This window comes from Vombatus ursinus, unplaced genomic scaffold (assembly GCF_900497805.2).
Source record: "Vombatus ursinus unplaced genomic scaffold, bare-nosed wombat genome assembly UNPS02014808.1, whole genome shotgun sequence".
In the NCBI taxonomy this organism is placed as follows: Eukaryota; Metazoa; Chordata; class Mammalia; order Diprotodontia; family Vombatidae; genus Vombatus; species Vombatus ursinus.
Window position 1 is genome coordinate 3603800 of NW_020954586.1, and position 24023 is coordinate 3627822.

At 46.4% G+C, this 24023-nt stretch overlaps 1 protein-coding gene across 1 annotated transcript in view; it reads left to right on the forward strand.

The window, feature by feature from the left end:
* The window catches only part of PSMD1 (proteasome 26S subunit, non-ATPase 1), a 116481-nt gene that overhangs the window by 90299 nt on the left and 2159 nt on the right, over positions 1 to 24023 (forward strand). Inside the window, exons 20-24 of the mRNA XM_027875235.1 lie at positions 1090 to 1259; positions 3234 to 3326; positions 5012 to 5098; positions 15901 to 16047; positions 23320 to 23475. Of these exons, the coding sequence (XP_027731036.1) occupies positions 1090 to 1259; positions 3234 to 3326; positions 5012 to 5098; positions 15901 to 16047; positions 23320 to 23466 (644 nt within the window). The 3' untranslated portion in view covers positions 23467 to 23475. The remainder of the gene's footprint in view (positions 1 to 1089; positions 1260 to 3233; positions 3327 to 5011; positions 5099 to 15900; positions 16048 to 23319; positions 23476 to 24023) is intronic.

The following is a 24023-nucleotide window of genomic DNA, read 5'->3' on the forward strand; positions in this document are numbered from 1 at the left end:
AAGGCCGCTGCTCAGGTGGACGTGGGTGCGTGACACAGGAGACACTGGCACAGGACTACCCAGCGTGGCGTGCCCGCGTCAAAGAAGGCGCTGTGCTCTGTGAGCAAAGCAGAATTGTGGTCACTCGAGGGAAATGTGAGATGCACAAATTTAGAGATCTGTGCTCCAGATATTCAAATGGGCTCTTTGTGGCCAGCCTGTGGTAGGGCCTGCCATGCTCTTATTGGTCTGATCAGCCAGTTGGACACGCTGGACACTGACCCCGACGTAGCAATGGCGTTTTAGTCCTCTCCAAGCACAGGCAACAGCCAATACTCAGCTTGCCTTCATTTGTAGCAAGATTTGTTCCACATTGCCCTTTGTGTTGAGTCTGGCGCTTATAGAAGGGGGGGGGGGGGGGGTTCTCTTCAGTAACTATTTCTGCCTACTCTGAGCGCAAGCCAGGGGAAGCAGATGGACTCCTTGCTTTCAGGGAGTTTCCAGTCTTATTCGCAGAAAGCCTGCAAAGGGTGGGTTAAGTCCTGAGGCTTCAGTGAAGCGTAAAGTATGGGGAGGATCTCAGCAAGGAGTAGTGTGAACAGATAGAATGGGGCAGCTGGGTGGCGCAGTGGATAGAGCACCGGCCCTGGAGTCAGGAGGCCCTGAGTTCAGATCCGGCCTCAGACACATAACACTTACTAGCTGTGTGACCCTGGGCAAGTCACTTAACCCCATTGCCTAGCCCCCCCCCCAAAAAAAGTGTAGGGTGTCCACTGGCACTAGCACGTGCCCACTGGGGGCACAGAAGAGAGAACAGGAAGGGAGAAGAGGGGACTTTGGAGTCCTGCAAAGTAGATAGCACAGTGTCCCCTAGACATTTCCCCTAGATTTCCCCTAGAGGTGAGGAAAGGCTTCCTAGCAGTAGGATCCGTCTCTTCTCGAGGAGGGCTGCCCTGGGAGATTGTGGTCTGGTCACATCTCCCAGCCCCACCCGCCCCAGGGAGGTGTTCAGGCAGAGGCTGGCAGGACCGCAGCCCTCTGGGTGTCGGGGCTCTAATGCACCACCCATCATAGTCACACCACGCTCACCGCTTCTTTTCTCTTCCTCAGGGGGCCATAACGTCACCATCTCCTTGCAGTCTCGAACTGGCCATACCCACATGCCTTCCGTGGTGGGCGTCCTGGTCTTCACCCAGTTCTGGTTCTGGTTCCCTTTGTCCCACTTCCTGTCCCTGGCTTATACTCCTACCTGTGTCATCGGCCTTAACAAGGACCTCAAGGTAGGTTCCTTGGGTGTGGCTCCATCTCTTTTGAACCAAGCCTGAAAACCTGGAGCTGGCGTGCAGCCCATTCTCTGCCCCACCCAGGGAGGTTGGGTGGGAAAGGGACGTGGTCTCTGCGGTGACTCCTGCTTGTGTCCTTTGGACATGAAGCTATGAGAGTGTTGTAGCCATCCAAGTGAGATAGAGATCAGTGCAACCTTAGGAAGCAGGGTCCTGGGCAAGGCCTACAACATACAAAGAAGCCATGAGACCCAGCCTTGGGCCCGAGACAAATGTGCCCAGCTCTGCCTGTTAGAATGTGAAGAGTGTCCAGTCAGCATGTGGTGAGAGAGGACCTTTGGGGGCAGAGATCCCAGAAGGCCTGATGAAGCGGTTTGCCCCTAAGCTTGGCCCTTCAGAAAAGGCTCTTTGGAGGCCTGTAGGATGGTGTATACTGGGGCCAAGGGACAGGGGGGCAATATGAGAATGAAGAGGGAGGGTCAGTCTCAAGGCCGGCAGGGCAGTCATGGCTGGGGGTAGCTTGGAGCCCGATGGTAGAGCACCTCCAATGCTGGTCTAAGGAGTTACTGTTTCGTTCGGCAAGTAGTGGGACTCCTGAAGATTCTTGAGCAGAGAGTGATGTGTCAGACCCACAAATAAAAGGACCATTTTGGGGAGGTGGGCTGTCCCCAGTTATCCCAGGTAGAATGGATAGTGGAGAGCCGATCGACCAGCTTTATATGTGTCACTGACAGTGGCGTGTCCGGTGCCCGGCCTAGCACTTGCTCCCCTGAGGTTACAGGCCAGAAGAGACATTGTCAAAGGGACAGCAGGCACAGTCCTTTGGCCAATACATGGAAGCAGTGCTGAGCCATACAAGATGACCCTGTTCACACTTGGCCTCGTATCTGTGTGTTTACGTCATGACTCCTGTTAGGCAAGAAGAAAGCTTAGTTACGCCTTTCGCCTGTACTCGAGGAGGTTAGAAGACAGGCCTCGGTCACTGTGCGGCGTGAATGAATGAATGGAGAGAGGATCTCCACCAGAGAAAGAGACATTGCGGCGGGCCCCTCTGGGACCCATGCAGTGATGAAGGGGGGCTGGGCCAGGCCCAGCCCATGCTCAGTATTGATATTAGGACTTGGCAGTTCTTCGTACTGCATCTGTCGCCAGCCCTTGGAGCTCATTTTCTTGTTCTCTGTGGCCTTTTTGATAGCAGGCAGTTAGGTAGGCCAGGATACAGAGCCCTAGGCTTGAAGTGAGGAAGACCCGAGTTCAAATCCACCTTCAGACACAGCTTAGCTGTGTGACCCTGGGCAAGTCACTGAACCTCTGTCTGCCCCAACTATGAAATGTAGGTAAGACAGCACCTGCCTCCCAGGGCTGTGGAGAGAATAAAGTAGATACTTGCAAAGCACTTTGCAAACCTTGAGGCACTCGGTAAATACTCTCAGTCATGGAATATTGAACGAAAGGGTCAGCTCTTTATTTAGGGTGGCTTCAGTCTTTGGGTCACATGGTCCACAGAGTTAGTGTGACGTCATAGTGATTTTTGAAATCTGCCCAGACGCTGTTCAGGTTGATCATTGTTGGGCAGTTTAACCACACAGAGCAAAGAAGTTGTTTCCCCAGAAGCCCAGGCAACCCAGAGCAGAGAACAAGTGGGGGACATTTAGGTCAACAGATAGAAAAACATTTGAACCCGCCTCCTTTGAGGTCAGGCTGGTCGTGCTGTACAGACACTGAGGGTCACTCTGATCGAGTGGGCGTGGCCCCGTGGAGCCCGTCCAGGCCAACGAGCAGATGGAGAAGGTGGGGACTGGGTCATGATTTAATGGAGGAAATGGCAGGGCAGTGTTGAACTTGAGGGGAGAGTTCTGGATTTCTTTCATGTTTGTTCACATACACACGTCTCTAGGAAGTGAACTGTTTAAATCCCGTCTAATTCATTCAAATTTGTCTGTATCTCTCTTGTTTCTTATATTTCTTCAGATGCCAAAAGTCCAGTACAAGTCCAACTGCAAACCATCCACATTTGCATATCCCGCACCACTCGAGGTGCCGAAAGAGAAAGAGAAGGAGAAGGTGAGGGGCCTCAGTTCGGGGTGGGTGCTTCAGGCCCCATCTGGGTCAGCAAACAGTAGAGGAAATGCACCCTGGTGGCATCTTCTGCACACGCTCAGGCTTATGTTGGCTGGTTAACCCTCTCACCCTGTGTAGCACCGTGCCTGGCATGTAGTAGACACTGAGTCAATGCTTATTGGTGATTGATTATATAGGATCATAGATTTCACACTGGAAGCAACCTTGGAGGCCACTGAATTCAGTCACTCTCCCTCCTCCTCCCCATTGTGTTGATGAGAAAATCAGGCAGAGAGAGGTTGTGATGTGCCCAGGGTCACATTACTAAGGAAAGCCTGATGCGAGAGTGCAGACCAGGTCCTCTTGCCACCAGGTCCAGTGCTTTACCCGCCATCTTGGGCTGCCTCTCCCAATGTCGCTTTCAGGGGGCTTTGGCCAGACCGGTTGCAGAGCCTGCGAGGTGTGATGGATGCCTTAGGGGAATTGCATCCTGTCCCTTCAAAGGCTCTCCTCTCTTCCTGGTTCTTATGCCATTATCACTTTGGCAAGAGGATGGGGGTTGGGGAGAGCCCAGTAGGCATTTCCCCAGAGCAGCCACCTGCAAACTTTGTACTACCTTTCTTTGTCCATCTAATTCACTAAAAAAAAAAACCAAGCCCTGTTACCTGGGATGAATGAAATGATTCGTGTGCTCCACCTATAATAGCACATCCTTCCCGTGAAACCGGAGATCTGGATCTGAGTTTTTCCCTGAGCCCTGACTCACTAGCTAGACGATCTGGGACATTGAGAATAGCACGCTGGCAGAAAATGGAATAGAGATGTGATCTGTTATTAGGGTTACTGTTCTGTGGCAGAACAAGGCCATCCTCTGCATTTAGACACAAATGTTCCAGAGACAGATTATTAATTAAATTATTCTAAGTATCTCTACTTAGACAGAGGAAATTCACAGGAACGGAAATTCATCCTGCCTTTGAAAATCTCTCTAGTCAGTCCATTTGTGAATTAGAATTTATAGAGGCTTAAGGACTAAAATCTATGCTACAGTTTTGATTTAGCAGACAGAGTGATAGTCACTTCACCTTCTGCACCCTCTGGAGAATCATTTCCTAAAGCCATTCAGCCACTTTTTGGAACCCCTTTCTCTATGGATTTTCCTTTTTTCCTGGTCAAAGGTGGCTTTGAGATACTTCTATTAATTGAATTCGTCAAAGACCTGTTACTTCTTTGAGTGTGATAAGAGCATTTCCTGACCTAGGCCTTAGATCAGAATAGCCTAGAGAGCCTTCAGTGCTGGCCATTGTTTCAGAATTGGAAGTTAGCGGAAGGCTGATGAGATTTCTCATTCAGATTAGACCAAGAGCTTTAGACTGAAGTGCTGCTTTGTGCTCCCCAGAAGGACCGGTGAGGGGGAGCACTGTTTAGCATGCTTAACCATGGGTAAGGAAGCACTGTGTCCGAGAAGTAGGAAGTCCTCCCAGGAGCCACGTTCCAGCAGGAGCAGACACTTCAGTAAATGGGTGTCCTCCCACTGCTGTGGCCAGCTCCATGGAGTCCTAAACATCTCATCCTTCCCGGCGTCTTAAGAGCATTGTAGGGTGGGGTCTGGCCTGGGTCTGGCAGCCAGTGCACACGGAGCAGGGTGCCCCCGCCCACCCATTCATCCTGTCTGTCCTTCTCCCTAGGTTTCTACCGCTGTGCTCTCGATCACCGCCAAGGCAAAAAAGAAGGAAAAAGAGAAAGAAAAGAAAGAGGAAGAGAAAATGGAAGTGGTCAGTACAACTAAGTCATCTTTTCAATTGAGTAGAATTAACAAGCCCTTCATAAGAGGCTGTTCTGGGCATGCGCCCTCCCTCACCCTTACACTCCTGCACCTCCACACCCCTGCCTGGATCAGGTGCCGGCACAGCTGGTTGTATTCTTAGCAAGTTGTTACAGCTCCTCGTACACGTCTGTGCAGTCTTTGATATTATCCAGCCAGGGGAGGAAGCAGTCTCCCAATGGCTGGCTGGCCCAGGGGGCTCAAACAAGTCCTGTGCCGAGTTACTGGCAGAGCTTACAAGGATTTCTCTCTGATAGCCACGGCAGTTACTATGACATGGGCCTTCCCCGAGGGACCCTAGGCAGGCTTTGACTTACCACTGAGCCCCGCCTTCTGTAATCCCCCACTTGTTTTTTCCTTCTCTTACGTTTTTCACAATTTCTTACTCTTTTAATTAAGAATCTTCAGGGGGGCCAGGAATGGGTTCACAAACACACACATGAGCATATCGCTTCCTTGTCATGGAAAGCTCACTACCTACCACAACCATAGGATCCTCTCTCCAGAGCTCTCACAGGCCTCATTTTTTGGAAATGGTAACTGAGGCCCGTTGAGATTAAGGGGTTTGCCCAAGGCCCAAAGGTAGCCGGAAGTGGCAAGAGCTGACTTTTGCGCTCAGCTTCTCTAATTCCAGAACCAGAGCTTTTTCCACTGTACCACACAGGTGGGTCATCCTACAAGTATTTATTTCAGTCCCTTTGAGGAATTTAAAAAAGTTATGCTCTTCAATGAGAACTTGATTTTTAAACTCGTAAGATCACAGACTTTTTGATTTGCAAAGGCCCCTAGAGGCTCTCCAGTCTAATTGCCTGACAAATGAGCGTCCATCCTCTCCTTGAACATGTCCACTGATGAGGAGCTCCTGCCCGTCTTTGGAACATGCATTCCATTTAAGACCACAGCAAAGTTCTTTCCTGTATGGAGCTAAAGTTCCCGTCTCTGTAACTTTCATTCACTTCATTTTGTATAAGCAATCAGGCCTTTACCAAATACTATGCCTGTCCTCAAGGAACTTCTGTTCTAAAGGGGGAGATAGCACGTAAAATACAGATATATGCAAACCACATTTTGAAATGTATGAACAAAGTTAAGGACTAGACATGTGATTTCAGTTTTATAGGGAATTCCTAGGTGAGGAAACTCCCCCCTATCAGTGCAGGCTCCCCTGCCCCTTTCAGCCAGTTACTGTCCATAAGCATGGGCCTGGTGTCACGTGGCCAGTGTCTGTCAGTGTTCCTGGCTTCAGGGTCCAGCTCTCAGTCTCCTAAACCACACTCTCTCACATACTGATATGTGGCTATAAAATGAATATAAGGCAGATACAAGGTCACCTCAGCAGTGGGGACAAGCTCGGCATGGCTTCCTGCCAGAGGAGACAGAAGAAACCAGGGGTCCCAAGAGACAGTGATAAGAAAGGAGAGTATTCCAGATTTGGACACAGGGGAAGATGGTGAAGTGTGGCGTTTGTGCTTGGACCAGAGAGGGCACACACAGGAGGAACACGGAAGAAGGCTGGAAAAGTGGGATGGGCCAAGGGGGCAAAATGTTATAAGTGTCCACCAGGAGCTTATATTTGACCCTAGAAGTGGAAGGCAGCCATTGAGTAGAAGGGGTGAGCTGGTCAGACCTTGACAGCTGAGTGGAAGGTGTATTGAACGAAGCACACACTTGAGGCAAGAGGTCCAGAGGCAGTGTGGTAGATGAAGGGACAAAGGCCTGAGCTAGGCTAATGATTGGGTGAGTGGAGAGGAACATGCCACAGATATTGTCGAGATAGAAACAGATTCAGCTACTGATGGCACATGCAAGCGAGTTAAGAAAGAAGCAAGGACGATGCCAGTGACATTGAGGATATAGACACAGGTGACCAGAAGGATGTTCATACCCTAGGCAGAAATGGGACAGGCACCTATGGGCGAAAGCTGGATAGTAAGTTCTCTTTGGGATGTAGTGAGCTTAAGATGCCTACAGGACACACAGTTGGAAATGCAGTTAATGAACAGTTGTTGATGGGTGACTAGGACTCAGGGGAAAGACTGGAGCTACAACTAGGTCAGGAATCATCTGCATGAACCCCTAGGAGCTAATGAGGTCAGTCACCAAGTGGGAGAAAAGTCAGACACGTGGGCAGAGAAGCGAGAGTGAGGGTGCCAGGCAGAGCTAGAAAGATGAGGGTATCCAGGAGTGGGCAGTGCCACAGAGTCAGGAAGGAGGAAGACTGAGCAGAGGTCATCCATTTGGCAGCCATTGCCCCGTGCTGGGTGCTCGTGGAAGATGCCGAGATAAACAAAAGCATGGTGTCTGCTTTCATGGCATTTAAATTGTGATTCTCCCTCTAGGACAAGTGGATGCATCCATGTGCTCTGAGTTCACTGGAATTGCCTAAAGCACACATTTTGCAAAAATGCTTGAATGTTTGCAGTGGCGATCTCTGTGTTCAGTGCCCATGTCTGCTTATCTTTTTTATTGTGAACCTTTTGCTTTTTAATTTGGTTATTTTCAGCTGCGTAGCTTAGTGGCTTCCAAGAAGGCCAGCTTCTGCTTAGAAACTTACTGCTTAATACAAACCAGACACCAACCTCATATTCATTTTCCAGTTCAGCCTTCTCTCATGGTGCCCTAAGCTAATTAGTCACTCAGCTCTCTTCACTTTTTCATTGAATTATAAACTCCTCTAGGGTCAGGACCAGATCTGTTCTCTATCGTGTTAGTACTTTGCCCTGTACCCCATGGCCATTTAGCCCCACTTAGTGGTGCTGCTGATGATTTGGGGTGCTACCTAATTTGGCGCTCTGGTTCCTACAGTATATACCGCTGCTTTGATGAAACTTTGACTCGCGCCATGGAGCACCACTTCCTGAATTACTTATAGATGTGCCCTGCCCACCACTGTCTCCATCAACATTATCTCACAATAATGTTGTTCATATATTATAATCAAACACCACTCTCCTCACTAAACCCTGCTCTGATCCCTGTTTGGCCAGTTGCACACAATGCACATTATCTCATTTTCCTATGGAATTAACTGTTTTCCTGTAATGTTCTATCGCCTGATGTGATGTTTTGCATAGCTCCCTAGCAACCTTATCCCTGGGTAGTCACCTATCATAGGCAATAAAATATTTCCTTAAGATTTTTATAGTTTCTTGACTAAGGTCATAGGGACACAATTATCTGCAAGAACTCCAATACAGTTTAGAGGCTCAACTCCCTTCCAAACTGTTTAGGTTAAGAACTTAATTCTGGGAGGCAGAGTCAAGATAGCAGAGTGAGAGTCAACATTTTTGCTCAACACACCTCCTCCACAACAACTTAGAAAATGTACCAGGCCAAATTCTGATCAAAAATGCCCAAGAAAAAGTCAGCAAGTCATTTTCCCAGCCCAGGACAGCTTAGGAAAATAGTCAGAAAAGTCAGTCTGTGGACGCAGGTGGGGGCTGACCAGGAGCACAGCAGTGGCAGGGGAGCTTTCTAGTGCCCAGTGGCAGTAATGGGACGACAACTGAACTCAAAGGCTGGAAGATCCTAGGGCACCCCTGACCCGGTACTGGGCGCAGGGATAAATGCCACCTGACAACTCTGTCACTTAATACCCAGTTCTGAGTGACACTTCTAGGTCAGAGAGGAGCAATCATAAGCAAGAGAGGCCCTACCTATGTACAGAGCAAGGAAAAAGTTCTAAAAACTTAGTTGTGTGTCTCTGAGCCCAGGAGCCCAAGGACACTCAGTTCTAACCTTAAACCTGTATGTAAACCAAACAGTGGAATAACCAGGGTAGGAAACCAACAGCAAAGGGAAGTCAAGCAGTTCAGCCACTCTGAACCTGCAAAACCTCCTGGAGGACTAACAGTCATCTATGAAAACTCAACCCCACACAAGCCAACACCAAACCTAGGTCAGAAACTTACAGAGCTCAGGCCAGGAGGGCAGTAAACAGACTTCTCCCTGGATCATACCACCTGGGAATTATCAAAAACTTGCAGGTTCCAGACTGAGCTGTGAAAGCAGCAAAAGGATGTCTGAGGACAAATGCTTAGGCCAGACATCCCCCCAGAAGTGAGCAGAGCCTAACATTAACATAAAGCCCAAAGTCAAGAAGGAGACTGGAAAAATGAGCAAATAAAAATGAATCTGACCATTACTATGGTGATAGGGAAACTCAGACACAAAAACAGGAAGACAATGACTTGAAAACATCTACAAGCAAAGCCTCAAAGAAAAAGGCAGATTGGGCACAAGCCCAACAAGAATTCCTAGAAGAATAAAGAAAAGCTTTTTTTTTTTTAAGAGCAAAAAACTGATTTTAAAAACCAAAGAGTGTCAGAGGAAAAATTAGGAAAAGAAAGCTATGTAAGAAAATTGTGAAAAGAGAAATAACAGCTTTATAAAAGAGACTGACAAAACCTTACTGAAGAAAATAACTCCAAATAGAAACTTGATGACTCCACGAGATATCAGGAAATGCTAACACAAAGTCAAAAGACTGGGAAAAAATAGGAGAAAATGTAAAATACCTCACAGGAAAAGCAGCTGACCTAGAAAATGGACCAAAGTGAGGTATTAAATATCATTGGGTTACCCAAAAGCTATGAGCAAAAAAGCCTGGACTTCATATTTCAAGAAATTCTTTATAAAGGAAAAACTGCTCTGGTATCTTAGAATCAGAGGGCGAATTAGAAATCAAAAGAATCTACCAGTTACCTCCTGAAGAAAGCCCCAAAATGAAAACTCTCAAGAAAATTAGCCAAAATCCCGAACTCCCTCATCAAGAAGAAATCCTACAAGAGAAAAAACGAACTTTAATGAAATAGAAGACTTTCTAGCATTCCTGACAAAAAGACAAGAGCTGAATAAAAAGCTTGTCATTAAAAACATAGGACTCAGGAGAAGCATAAAAAGGTAAACATGAGAGAAATCATAAGAGACTAAACAGATTTAACTGTGTACATTCTTATGTGGGGAGAAGATACATGTGACTCCTCAGAATTTAATCATCACCTTAAAGGGAGTCTAGTTAGACAGAGGGCCTGGGTGTGATTCTGTTGTGTTGGAATGATGTGAAAAGAAGAATAGAAGCGTGAGGAAAAGGAGTACACTGAGAAAGGGAGAGTGCAAGGGACAGTTTATACAGTGGAACAGACGTGGGGGGGCAACACTTGAACCTCACTTATGTGAAGTTCAAGGAAGACAGAAAAAATACATATATATGCATACATACATACCTGCGTGCACACATATATACACATACATACAGTTGGGTACAGAATTCATCTTGCCAAACAGGGACATAGGCGGGAAAGGGCTTAAGAGAAAGTAGTGGGGATTAAGAGACAGTACATTAAGGGAGGCAGTGGTTAGAAGTAAAATAGACTTTTGAGAGTAAAAAGGTCAGGGTGAAAAACAGGGTAAAAAGAAAGAGAGAGAAGGGTAAATGGAAGGAAATAGGATAGAGAGAAATACACAGTGAATGCAAATAGGATGAGCTCACCCATAAAATGGAGGTGGATAGCAAAATGAATTAGAAACCAGAATCCAACAATATGTTATTTATAAGAGAGACATTTGAAACAAAAAGGTAAAACTTAGAGTTAAAATAAGGGGCTGAAATATTATGCTTCAGCTGAAGTAAAACATGAAGAGGTAGCCATTATGATCTCAGATAAAACAAAAAATAAAAGAGAAACAAGGAAACTCCATTTTGCTAAAAGGTACCATAATCAATGAATTAATTATCAGTTATATGCACCAAACAGAATGGCATTCAGATTTTTAAAGGAAAAATTACATGAGTTACAGGAGAAAGTAGACAGTAAAACCATCAGGAAATTGAATAAGCCATAAATGAGTTCCCTGTGAGGGAAAACAAACAAACCAGGACCAGATGGATTTGCAAGCTAATTCTGCCGGGCTTGGGGTAAACAAGCATGTGAAGACTTTCTCCAGCAACAAAATGGACAGATGAGTACAGTTTGTTCCATTGGCCATGAAGGCGTCTGATGCAGGCCCTGTGGAACCCTTAGAGCTTGGCAGATGTCGAAGACACCTAGGTCATCTCCTTTACCCCTGGCCATCACCAGTCTTCCTGACTTTTGTCTTGCCACTGGACTTCAATGACTCTGGAAGAGAGAGTGAGGCTGATGACTTTGTGCAGCTCTGCCTCACTTAAATACAATTCACTTGGGAGTCAAGACATCATCCCATGATCTCTTTGGTCCCTCTTCAAAAGTGAAGGATGAACAGTTCTGCCAAACATTTATTTTTTTTAATTTTTTATTAATTTATTTTGATTTCTCAATAATCACTTCCATAAACTTTTGAGTTTTAAATTCCCCCCCTCCTTCCCCAAGACAGCACACAATCTGATATAGGCTCTACATATACATTCCTATTAAACATATTTTCACATTAGTGATGTTGTAAGGAAGAATTAGCACCAATAGAAGGAACTGCCAGAAAGAAGAAACAAAACAGAAGAAAAAAATAGCAAATAGTATGCTTTGATCTGCATTCAAACTCCATAGTTCTTTCTTTGGATGTTTCATTTTCTATGAAACATTTGGAGATGTCTTAGATTCTACCAAATATTTAAAGAACAATTTCAGTACTATGTAAACTATTTAAAAAAATAGGTAGAGTCCTACTAAATACTTTGTGACACAAATATGAGCTTTAAACCTAAATCAGGGGGCGCAGCTAGGTGACGCAGTGGATAGAGCACTGGCCCTGAAGTGAAGAGGACCTGAGTTCAAATCTGGCCTCAGACCAAACACTTGACACTTACTAGCTGTGTGACCCTGGGCAAGTCGCTTAACCCCAATTGCCTAAAAAAAAAACAAACCTAAATCAGAGAGAGCCAAAACAGAAACTATAGACAAATAATGAATATTGATGCAAAAATTTTCAACAAAATACTAACAAGAATATAACAACATATTACAGAGTTCATACGCGGTGACCAGGCTGGATTTATGCCAGGGAGGCAATGCCGGTTCAACATTAGGAAAATTATAATCATGATTGACCATACGAATAAAAAAAACAACAAAAATCACATGATTATTTCAGGAGATGCAGAATAGACTGTGCCAAAATACAACATCCATTCCTGTTAAAACACACACACACTCACATACGCGGGGCAGCTAGGTGGCAGAGTGGACAGAGCACCGGCCCTGGAGTCAGGAGGACCTGAGTTCAAATCGGGCCTCAAACACATGATATTCACTGGCTGTGTGACACCCTAGCTTGTGTGACCAAGTCACTTAACCCTGATTGCCTCACAAAACGCACACACACACCAAAAAGCACTAGAATAAATGGAGCTTTCCTTAAAATGATAAGTGCTGTCCATGTAAAAAAAACAAAAAGCAAGTGTTATCTGTAATGGAGATAAGCTAGAAGGCTTTCTTTCTAGTAAGATACAGGTTGAAGAAAGGAGGTCCATTATCACCATTATTATTCAGTATTGTACTTGAAATGCTAGCTATGGCAATAAGACGAGAAATTACCAACTTCAGCAAAGTTGTAGGATATAAAATAAACCCCCACAAATCATCAGCGTTACTGCATGTTACCAAGAATCCAGGAGAGATAGAGAAATTTCATTTAAAATAACTATTGACAGTATAAAATACCTAAGAATCTGTCTGCCAAGACACACACACCGGGACTTATGGACACAATTTTAAAATATTCTTTACACAAATAAAGACATTTAAATAATTGGAGAAATGTTCATTTCTCATAGGTAGACCACACTAATGTAATAAAAATTATAATACTACTTAAATGAATTTACTTACTCAGTGTCATTCCGATCAAACTACCAAATAATTACTTTATAGAGCTAGAAAAAATAGTAACAGAAAAACCTGGAAAGACTCACATGAACTGATGGTGAGTGAAGTGAGCAGAACCAGGAGAACATTGTGCAATGACCAACTTGGTAGACTTAGCTCTTCTCAGCAATACAATGCTCTAAGACAATTCCAGAGGACTCATGATGGAAAATGCCATCCACATCCAGAGAAAGAACTGTAGAGTCTGAATGCAGATCGAAGCAGACTGTTTTCACTCTTTGCTTTTTGTTTTTTCTTTCTCATGATTTTTTTTTTTTTGTTCTGATTCTTCTTTCAAAATGATTGTACACATATAATCTCTATCAGATTGCTTGCTGTCTTGGAGAGGAGGGAGGAAAAAAAATTTGGAACTCAAAATGTTACAAAAATGAATGTTGAAAACTATCTTTACATGTGATTGTAAAAAATAAAATAACAAAATAATAAAATTTATCTGGAGAAACAAAAGGTCAAGAGGGGCCTAGCATTAACCAAATCTCAACCGTGACTACAAAGCTATAATCCCCTCCCCAAAAAATGGCATTATGTAAGAATAGAGAGATTGGTAAAATAGAACAAATTAGATACGTAATATATAGACGCAAACAAGCACAACAACCTAGTGTTTGATAAGCCCAAAGCTCTTCAGAGAAGAATTTGCTCTTTGACAAAAACTCTTGGGAAAACTGGAAAGTAGTTTGGCAGCAACTAGGCAGAGATCCGTGTTCACACCATATGCCTACCAAGATCGGCTCAAAGTGGGCATGTGATTTATACGTAAAGAATGATATCATAAATGAGTAAAGCATGGAAGAAATCACCTGTCAGATCTGTGGGTAGGGAAAGAGTTCATGATCACACAAGAAATAGGTTCACAGAAGGTAAAATAAATAATTTTGATTGCATAGAAGTAAAAGTTTTTCTGCACAACAGAACCAGTGCAGTTAGCAGCATATGAAAAGCAAGAAGATTGAGGGGGCAGGGACTTTTTGCCACAAGTTTCTTGGATAAAGGTATCATTTCTAAAATATATAAGACATGTATAACCTATATCAGATTACATACCATCTTGGGGAGGGGGAAAATTTTAGAACTCAAAATTTTTTAAAAGTGAATGTTGAGAACTAAAAATAAATAAATATATTTAATTTAAAAAATAAAATATATAAGGAACTGAGTCAAATTTACAATAATAACCATTCTCCAATTGATAAATGGTCAAAAGATAGGCATAGACAGTTTTCAGAAGAAGCAATCCAAGCTATCAATAGCTATATGAAAAAAATGCTCTAAATCAATGATAATTAGAGAAATGTGAATGAAAACAAATGCAGCACCACCTCATACCCATCAGATTGCCTAAGATGAAGAAAAAGGAAAATAAATGCTGGAGAACATGTGGGAAAATCAAGGCGCTAATGCATTGTTGGTGGAGTTGTGAACCGACCCAACCGTTCTGGAGAGCAATTGGGAATTATGCCCAAAAGGTTATTAAAATGTGTATACCCTCTGACCTAGCAGTACTGCTAGAATATATCTACCCCAAATATGTTAGGGACCGGAATCTTGGGTCTTGAATCATTGACGATTCACTTTTTTCTCCTCAGGATGAGGAGGTAAACAGAAGAAAGGTAAACAGAAGAAAGGAAACGATCTATATGTACAAAAATGTAGCAGCTCAGGGGGCAGCTAGGTGGCGCAGTGGATAGAGCACCAGCCTGAAGTCAGGGGAACCTGAATTCAAATTTGGCCTCAGACCAAACACTTGACACTTACTAGCTGTGTGACCCTGGGCAAGTCACTTAACCCCAGTTGCCTAAAAAATAAATAAATAAAAATAAAATGTAGCCGCTCTTTTTGTAGTGGCAAAGAATTGAAAACTGAGGAGATGCTCCTCAGTTGGGGAGTGGCTAGACAAATTATGGTATATAAAGGTTGTGGAATGTTATTATGCTGTAAGAATGAAGGGGATGGTCTCAGGAAAACCTGGGAAGATTTGTATGAACTGATGCGAAGTGAAGTGAGGAGAACAGTCCACGCAGTAACAGCAGTGTGGTAAAGATAATCCACTGGGAAAGACTTCCTAGTGCTGATCAGCATGATGGCCCATGACAGTTTCACAGGATTCGTGCTGAGACATGTTCTCTACCTCCAGAGAGAGCGGATGGAGGTTAGATAGAAGTGTGTCGTTCTCTTTCTCTTGCTCTTTTTAAAACATGGCCAGTGTGGACATTTGTTTTGCGTGTTTGTAATTGCTTTTGTTTATCCTGACTCCTCATTGGATGGGGGAAGAGGTAGAGGAAGGGTGAGAATTTGAAACTTTAAAAAAAAAAGAGTTTTAAAATCTCTGTGCTTTAAATCTAAAATAAGAAGATCTTTGGTGCACCAAGCGCTCTGCAGTCTGACCCCAGGTCTCCTTTGCTGCTTTATCTCCACTTATTTCCCCCCATGAACCCCATACACCAGCCAAATTGTTTGGCCCAGTCTAATACAGGAACTCTAGGGGCTTCTTTGTCTTTGTTTCATCCTGTGCCCTTTCCCTGGAAGGCCTGCCTCTTTAGCGTCCCCTTCCCAGATCAGCGTAGTACACGGTGTTCTTACCTACCACGAACTCCTGAGATTGACAGCTTACCCCATTCCTTTGGCAAATGATCACAACTCTTGTGTGGTTATTTAATTTTCTATGTGCTCTTGCGTCATTTCCACAGTGAGCCTATGTTCGTGGAATCAGAACATCCTAGATCTTAAGGCACTTGTCGAGATGGGAACCACGTCTAACACACCTGTGTATCTCCCCCATGGTGCCCACATAGAATAGTGACAGGCTTGATGAGTGTTTGTGGAAAGATCGATCCTGAAGTTATTTCATGGTTAGGAATAGAGGCTATTTCTGTTGTTTTGTGTTTTCTAGGATGAAACGGAGAAGAAGGATGAAAAAGAAAAGAAAAAGGAAGCTGAGCCAAGCTTCCAACTCTTGGATAATCCAGCCCGAGTTATGCCCGCACAGCTTAAGGTCCTCTCCATGACTGAGACCTGTCGATACCAGCCTTTTAAACCTGTGAGTTACACAAAGCCCACACGTTGTGCTAATGTGAAAGATTGTGAGAAGTGAGCAGGATTCTAGATCCGAACCGTTGGGTGGGGGTACTTGCAGCCACAGTCCTTTCCCCGTATCTCTGTGATTTCTGAGAAATCCCCTCTGACTCAGTGTCCAGGGGCCTCCTGCTGGCCACCGCAGTGAGCTGAGGAAGGAGGCAAAGCCAGGTGGCTAAAGGTCTGCCTCTGGCCATTGGGCGAGAGTGGAGATGGGGGCTTCTTGTGTTCCCAGAGGAAGACCAGTAAGTTTAAGCAGTTGAACAACTTTTAAAATCTTTCCTGGCCTTTCCTATCCCAGCTTCCAAGGAGAGTAGCCAGGCTCCAAGGTACCTTCTTCTCCTCATTTAGTGCTGAATTTATCCTACCAAGGACTTCACCACATGGCACGGGAAGGTGGTCTCCAGCCAGTGTTATTTGTGGCAGACACTGACCCACTGTTGACCCTCACAGTCTTGGACGGACCCTACCTTGGCAACATAGCCATGGTGGCAATGTGAGACGCACAGAATAGCAGAAGGGCTGTATGTCTGCCCGTAGGATATTCTGATGCCATCATTGTTGATGCTAACCTTTTTGTAATTGTTTAGAGTTTCCAACTCACTTCCTTACGACCCTGTAAGAAAACTTAAGTGCAGTCGTCCACCTTTCCCACGTTCTCTGAGAGGTGACCTAGTTTGGGTCACACAGAAGGGGCCCGTCCCAACTCCGAATGTGTTGAGCTCTGGTTCTCCTTCCTCCGTGCCACGCTGCTCTCAGAAGCAGTCATGGACATATGTTTGCCTTGTCCTCTGTCCTTTTGTCTCTTACTGTCAAGGCCCAATATTTCTGAGAGGTCAGACAGTCTGTTGGGTATTGGGAATGTGAGCCATAGTAGTGTCAGTTACTGGTATTCCACATTAGCAGAGTGAGCAGGATAAAGTGAAGGGACTCAGGACATGAAGGAGTCGTACTGTTAACAGTCATAACAGACTGTTTGCTGTTCGCCCAAGAAGTGTGGACAGGCACAAGGCAAGCATTCCACCGACTCAGAAGTGGGCACGCGCCTTCCTGGCTGAGATATGTGTATCACAGGTGAGAGTTAGTCTTTCTGTTCAAGGCGGGGAGACCACAAAAGTGAGAGGACCTCCTTCATACCCTGGCTTATGACAGTGCCTGCAGGATTCAGAGCACAGGAGCCACAGAATAATGAGAAACAAAGGCAGAATGAGAAATCGGGGCGTAACAGGGGTCACGTGTGCATAGAGGAGTCACTGAACACTAACACAGACGCACAGGTACCAGCAAACCAAAGGTATCCATCCTATGATCGGCTCCAAGAAGAGGTTGCCGTGTGGGGTTGTTCACTCCCACAGGTGGCTTGTCCAGAGGCTTGGTGAGGCCTGGGCTACTCACTAGCAATCTTGCCACTGCTCATCAAGTGTGATCTGTTATTTCAGGGAAGGGTGCTACATGTTGGCAGTGAGCATAAGAAAGTGGGGGTCAAAGGCCACATACTTGGAGGAAAGAGGTGCCACTCTAACGGAGACAATAAAGAAAGGAAATTGAGTATTGGTCTAATACACCAACAAAAGCCACGCTGCAGGGGAGGATCAAGACAAACCACAGGTATCAGAGGAGTCCTAAAACTTGTCTTCACCCTAAACCTGAAGTTACAATGATAGAAGACTTAAGCAAAAATGGTTCTGCCAAGCGTCACCCCAATGAATCTGCCAAATAGCCTCCATGGCTTCTGCGGCCTACGCTTCTTACCTTCCATAGGCTGTCTTCAGTCCTTCCAGGGATCTGTATTTCCATGGGGTGAATATTCCCTCCACTGAAACAGATTGCAGTCCATCCAGGCCTTCTCATCCTGTCTGCTTCTTGGACGTGTTCTCCACGAGCACGTATGTACCACACTCGGGCTGTCCATCTCTCACTGGCCCACCTCCTTATTTCATCCTATGTTTCTTTCAACTCAGGTCCCTGTTGATGGTAAGCCACATCTGCCGCATCATTGCCCTTTGGGCATTGAGTTGTCCACCACTTTGATTGTGGTAGTCTACAAATAGCAGGATTGGGAGATCACCTAGGGTTGAAAAGATGGTTTGGGTTTGTTTGTCTTGTTTGCCAAGGAGCAGCTCAAGGTCATTGAAAGCAACACCCAGCAGCCCACTGTCCTCCCCCTGTTCCACGCTGGGTCCACCTGTAGGGCCTGTACCAAACACACCCCACTTGACCCCTGACTGCATGGACTGGCCATCCAGCTGTATTACGGAATTGCCGTCCACAGCAGGCTTACTACATTCATCCAATTTTTCCTCTGTGGGTTGTGAGGTGAAGCTCTTTAAATGAGTCACAGACAGAAGCCTCTGGAGCACCTGGTGATCTCTCTGACCCTTTGCTCTTTGGACTCTGCATAGAATACCTTCTGTAACAGTGAAGAATGGTGGATTAGAAGAAAGAACAAGACACAATATGTAGTTGCAGCCACTTCAGTCTGATCTATTCAAATGAGCCTTCGGTGCCATCGATTGAGAAATGGGAAAAAGATGGCTACTGGCCATGGTTATCACCATTTCCTGGAAAAGTAGAAATGATTTGAAGCAGATAATGAAGATCCAAAGAGCCCAGCGACTGGCCACTCCATCTCCTTGTCATAGAGCAGTGGCACTGTGCATCTGTAGCCACAGCAGAGGTGGCTTTTGCGAGATTCTAAGTTGTACCGTGTCACGAAACAGCCGAAAACACTGGCATGGACCGCCGTGTCCCAGAACACCTGGGTGCATGGAGATGGGGGCGGAGAGCATTGCAGGAGGGGCAAGAGAAGTGCTGAGTGGTGAGACTAGGCAGAAAGCAGCGTAGAACGGTTAGAATGGTCGACATTTTGAACCCTCTGTGGTCATCACCGACCCATGGAGCACCAAGAGCTTGATCTCCAGGCTGAGGAAAAGCAGACTTGGGAGAAGCAACTGGAAGAAGCTGTGCTTCCTGAGGGCAACCAATGGCTGGAAGCATCATTGCATCTTTAACTGGGTTCAGTGAAGCCTCTGGAAAGAGTAGCATAGAGGGCATTGAGGCTCTGATTTACGTGGGACTGATGTGGCCTCATTCTATCCAGGGATTTCTCCAAAGTGACTCTGACATCACGGCCCACCACAACTGTGCCCGCTCCCCCCTAATCAGTCACTTGTCTGTAGAGCTTTAAAGTCAACAAGATGCCTCCTTCACAACAGCCCTATAAGGATTATGGTCCCCAAATTACTCAGACTCAGAGACATAAAGCAGGATCCCCAAGACCACACAGCTGATTAGGCTTCAGACTCAGGTCTCCTTGCCTCTAGGTGTACAGCTCCTTCCACTAGCCCTGCTGCATCATTTGTATACTTATATGTGCATGGCACCATAAGGGCCGCACGAGGGACCACCACATGGCCCTTTGGTCCAGGATGATCCAGCAGCAGAGATAAAACTTGAACACCACCAAGCAGCATTGAAGGGCAGTAATCTGCTTTACAAACAGAGGGAGGAAGTGACCAGCAGAGCCTTCAGGGAGGAGGGTGTGTTTAAGCTAGGCTTTGCAGGATGGTTAAGATTCACTCGACAATCATGGGGGCTTCGGACATTCCAGGAAGGGAGAAGAAAGTATAGACAAGAAGTGGAAAATGCCATTGAGGAACAGCAAGTAATTCGAGTTCATTGGAGCCTAGAATATGAGGCAGCAGAGAGTGAGACAAGACTGGAAAGGTTGGTAGGAATCCCCTGGCCTAGGGCCATGAATCCCAGCCTAAGGAATTGGGCCCGAGGGTTTAGACCCTAGGGGAGCATTAAGCCAGAGATCAACCCTGGCAAACCAATGCCTCAGGAACCAAATTGGGTAACGAATGGATGTACAGGGGCAGCCATTAGCAAGAGCCTAGCAGCTCTGAGTGGGGCAGTGGAAGAAAAGAAGGGTACCATCGATACGTCTCCCCCAGCTGGGAAACGTAAGAGGCAAGGGAGTAGTATTTCAGTGCAGCTCCTGGCCACGCTGCAGGCTTATGCCCTTCATTTTGTTTTCCTAAGTTTAGTGCTGAACTGAAGGCCTTGGTCATGACGGGAGACTCAGACTGCTTTGCCAACCTCCTCCAGCCCACATGGCAGACGCTGTTGTTGATACATTTACGTAAAACAGGTGTCGTGCTGCATGTCGGCAGAACCAGACTTCACAAAGTGCTGGTGGGCCCCTCGCCTCTAGCATCGAAGGCACCTTTTCTACAGACCAACCCAGCTCAGTCCGGTTGCACGTTTGTAGAGAATGAATTGTGGATAACAGTCAGTAAAAATTTATTAGGTGCCTGCCACGTGCCAGGCACTGTGCTAAGTGCTGGGGGTATAAAAAGAGGCAGCAGACAGTCCCTACCCAAAGGGCTTACAGTCTAATGGGAGAGACAAAAAGCAAATAGATAGATACAACACACGCTATATACAGGATAGCTAGGAAATAATTAGCAGAGGTAAGACCCTGGAATTAAGAGGAATTGGGGGGAAGGCTTCCTGCAGGAGGTGGGATTTTAATTGAGACTTTTTTAAAAAGCCACAGAGGTCAGGCAGGGTGGAGGAGGGAGAGCATTCCAGCGATGAGGGACAGCCAGAGAAAACGTCTGGAGATGAGAGATGGAGGGTCTTGTTGGTGGGCCAGCCAGGACACCAGAATCCTTGTTGGGGAATAAGGTGTAAGAAGACTGGAAAGGTAGGAGGGGCAGGTATGAAGGGCTTTGAATGCCAAACGGTCTCATTTGTAGTTAATCCTGGAGGCCATAAGGAGCCACTGGAGTTTGATTAAGGGAGTAACGTAGTCAGGTCTGTGCTGAATGGAGGATAAACTGGAGCTTGAAGACTTGAGACAGGCAGACCCACTCACAGGTTAGTGCAGTAGCACAAGCATGGGGTGATGAGGGCCTGCAGCAGAGGTGAAATCACAGGCGTTGGCACCATATTGGATATGAGGGAGAGGGGCAGGAGAGATGGTGGGGATCCAGGATGACTGCTAGGTTGTGAGTCTGAGGGACTGGGAGGAGGGGGGTGCTCTCTCTGGTGATAGGGAAGTGGGGGAGGGGGGTTGGAGGAAAGATTAATCTGTTTTAGACAATTGAGTTCAAGGTGTCTGCTGCACATCCAGTTCAAGATGTGGGAAAGGCAGTTGGAGAGGAGAGATTGGGAGTCAGCAGAGATTGGGACAGGATGGGTAGATTTGAGAATCATCAGCCTAGAGATAGTCATTAAGGCCATGGGAGCTGATGAGATCAGCCCATGTGTAGAAGGGGCAGAGGAGAGACAAGACAAGGATGGGTTCTGGGTAGAGGGAGCCATCTAAGTGAGGGTGTCGAGAGACAGAAGCGGTTCTTGGGTCTACAAAGAAGGGGGTGCCTGGTGAGCTCAGTGCTTCACCCACCGTACGTGCTCTGTGAATGCTGCAGAACAACATGGTGACGTCATGGGAAGAGCCCAGAGACCTGGGGTCCAGTCCTGGCTGTCCCATTTATTCCCTGTAAGTGAGTCATTTAACTTACTGGGCCCTCCGTTTATTTACTTATCTATCCAATGGAAAGAGGAGAGTGATTGATTGGACGCTGTTCTCTGAGGTCTTTGAGTCTCATAACGGTGAGGCACGCTGCTCCTCCCAGGGCACTGGGCAGCATGGGAGGCCAAGCCCTGGACCAAAGGGCCCGCTGGTGGGGCCTGCAAGGAGCATTGAGCACCAGGATGGGAGCAGATGCCGCTGTGCTCCCCCACCCATCCTAAATGTAGCACAGAAAGAAATTGTGCAGAACCTGGAGGCAGGAAGGGCCCCCTCCTTCCCCCAGACCTGGAGTCCTATCAGCCTTTCCAAAGAACAGAGGAGGCTGTTCATTATAACTGGAGCCCCACCGAGGGCTGGCTACTAATGAAGCTTCTCTCCACAGCCTGAGAAAGCCCCCTCCACTTGTTGGTTAGGGAAGGAAAGTCAAGTGGGATCCCCCCTCCTCTGCCCAGAAGGCGAGGGTGGTGTCGTGTGAGCACAGGGGGCTTGGAGGTTTGGGGCTCTGATCGATGCCCTTCTGTGGGTGAGCTTTAACTACTTAAGATTCGAGGTTGTTAGTTGTTGTTCAGGGAGGATGCTAGGAGCCAGGCTGGGATCCATTCCTTCAACTGAGCTTTTGTGTGGGGGTAAGGGAGCAGCATAGACTTGTATTCATGTACACGATTTTAATTTGAATAGGGGCAGAAACATCTGGCTGAGACTGATCACGTGTGAAACGCTGTCACGGAGGTGACTTATCTAGTTGTAGAAATGTGCTCCTTTCAGATGGGTGCCTGCAGCTATGGAATGAATTATTAGTATCACTAAGGGCAATGTTCCCTGGTACTGACAAGCAGAGAGAATTAGGGAAATGACTCTGGCCATGAGTGAATGGTTTGTTATTTTAATTGACAATTTCTGTCATTGGTAGGCTAATGGGCAACTGGGTTGATTTATCTCTTAATTTGATCCTTTGGAAATCTTGTTTTGCACCCCCTCCTCGCCAACCCTGCCAAAAGTTTGTGTGCTGAACTGAGGTGCCCTCGGCAGGGAGCCCAGACCTGCATGGGACCTGTCCATGATAGAAAATCAGAGGTCCCAGTGCCTTTGGGGTTATGAGGTGGTCTTCCTATGTTACACGCGAGTGCACACACGAGCACGCGCACACACACACACACACACACACGCACACGCTTGTGCACGTGAAAGGAAATCTTTAAATATGAAAAATGAACAGATACTGGTTTCCACACCGTAAGTGTTAAGCTGCTCAGAACAGTTTCTTTTGTGTGTTCTTACAGACTGGGGGTCTCTCCTTTGGGTCACAACTGGGCGGGGGGGGGGGGTTGGGCTGAGTAGTTGCTCCCGCCTGGACAAAGAGGCTAAAGGGGTTTGCTTGAAGAGTCCCTGTTAGCACTGAATAAGAGAAAAGACTGGACCGTGGTGGGCTGTTGATTGCTCTAACCACCTGGGACCCAGACGAGGCAGGGTCGGGGCTGTCCACTGCCTGAGCAATGCCTGAGCGTCTCAGTCAGGACGCTATGAGGAGGTCTCCTTATTCCAGTTTCATAGATGAGGAGGTAACACAGCTCTCAGCAGCTGTGAGGGGTCTGGCTCCTGGTACAGTGGGCGGGAAGAGCCGGAGCCTGAGACCTCCTGCAGGAGGGGAGGCCGGACGTCTGCCTCACTGCCCCTTGCCCTCTGCTTGCCTTGCAGCTCTCCATCGGAGGCATCATTATCATGAAGGACACCAGTGAGGACCTAGAAGAATTGGTGGAGCCAGTTGCTGCTCACGGCCCCAAGATCGAGGAGGAGGAGCAGGAGCCGGAACCACCAGAGCCCTTTGAGTACACGGATGACTGAGGCCTGGAGGTGGGTGAGGCCTCGCATCTGGCTGCGTCTCCTTCCTTCCGTGTTATTAGTATCCCTCCCCTCCCCGCTGCCTGGTATGGTAAGCGATCAGGCACAGGTTCTCCGTGTGAAATGTTTCCACATTAGTCATTCTGTACAAGAAGACCCAAACAAAAAAGCACGAAAAGAAGAAAGCGAAGGGTAGCCTGCTTCATCGTTAGTCCGTTGGGATTGTCTTGGAGCATTATTGCTGAGAATGGCAAAGTCATTCACAGTTGATCATCATACAGTGTTGCTGTAACTGTATACAGTGTTCTGGTTCTACTGATTTCACTGTGTCAGTTCATGTAAGTCCAGGTTTTTCTGAAATCTGCCCGCTCATTGTTTCTTATACTACGGTAATATTCCTTCATAATCATATACCACTTTTTCAACCGTTCCCAAATTGGTGGGCGTCCCCATGATTTCCAATTCTTTGCCACCACAAAAAAAACTGCTATAAATATTTTTGTACAAGTAGGTCCTTTTTTTTTTTTTAAATCTCTTTGGGATATAGACCTAGCAGTGGT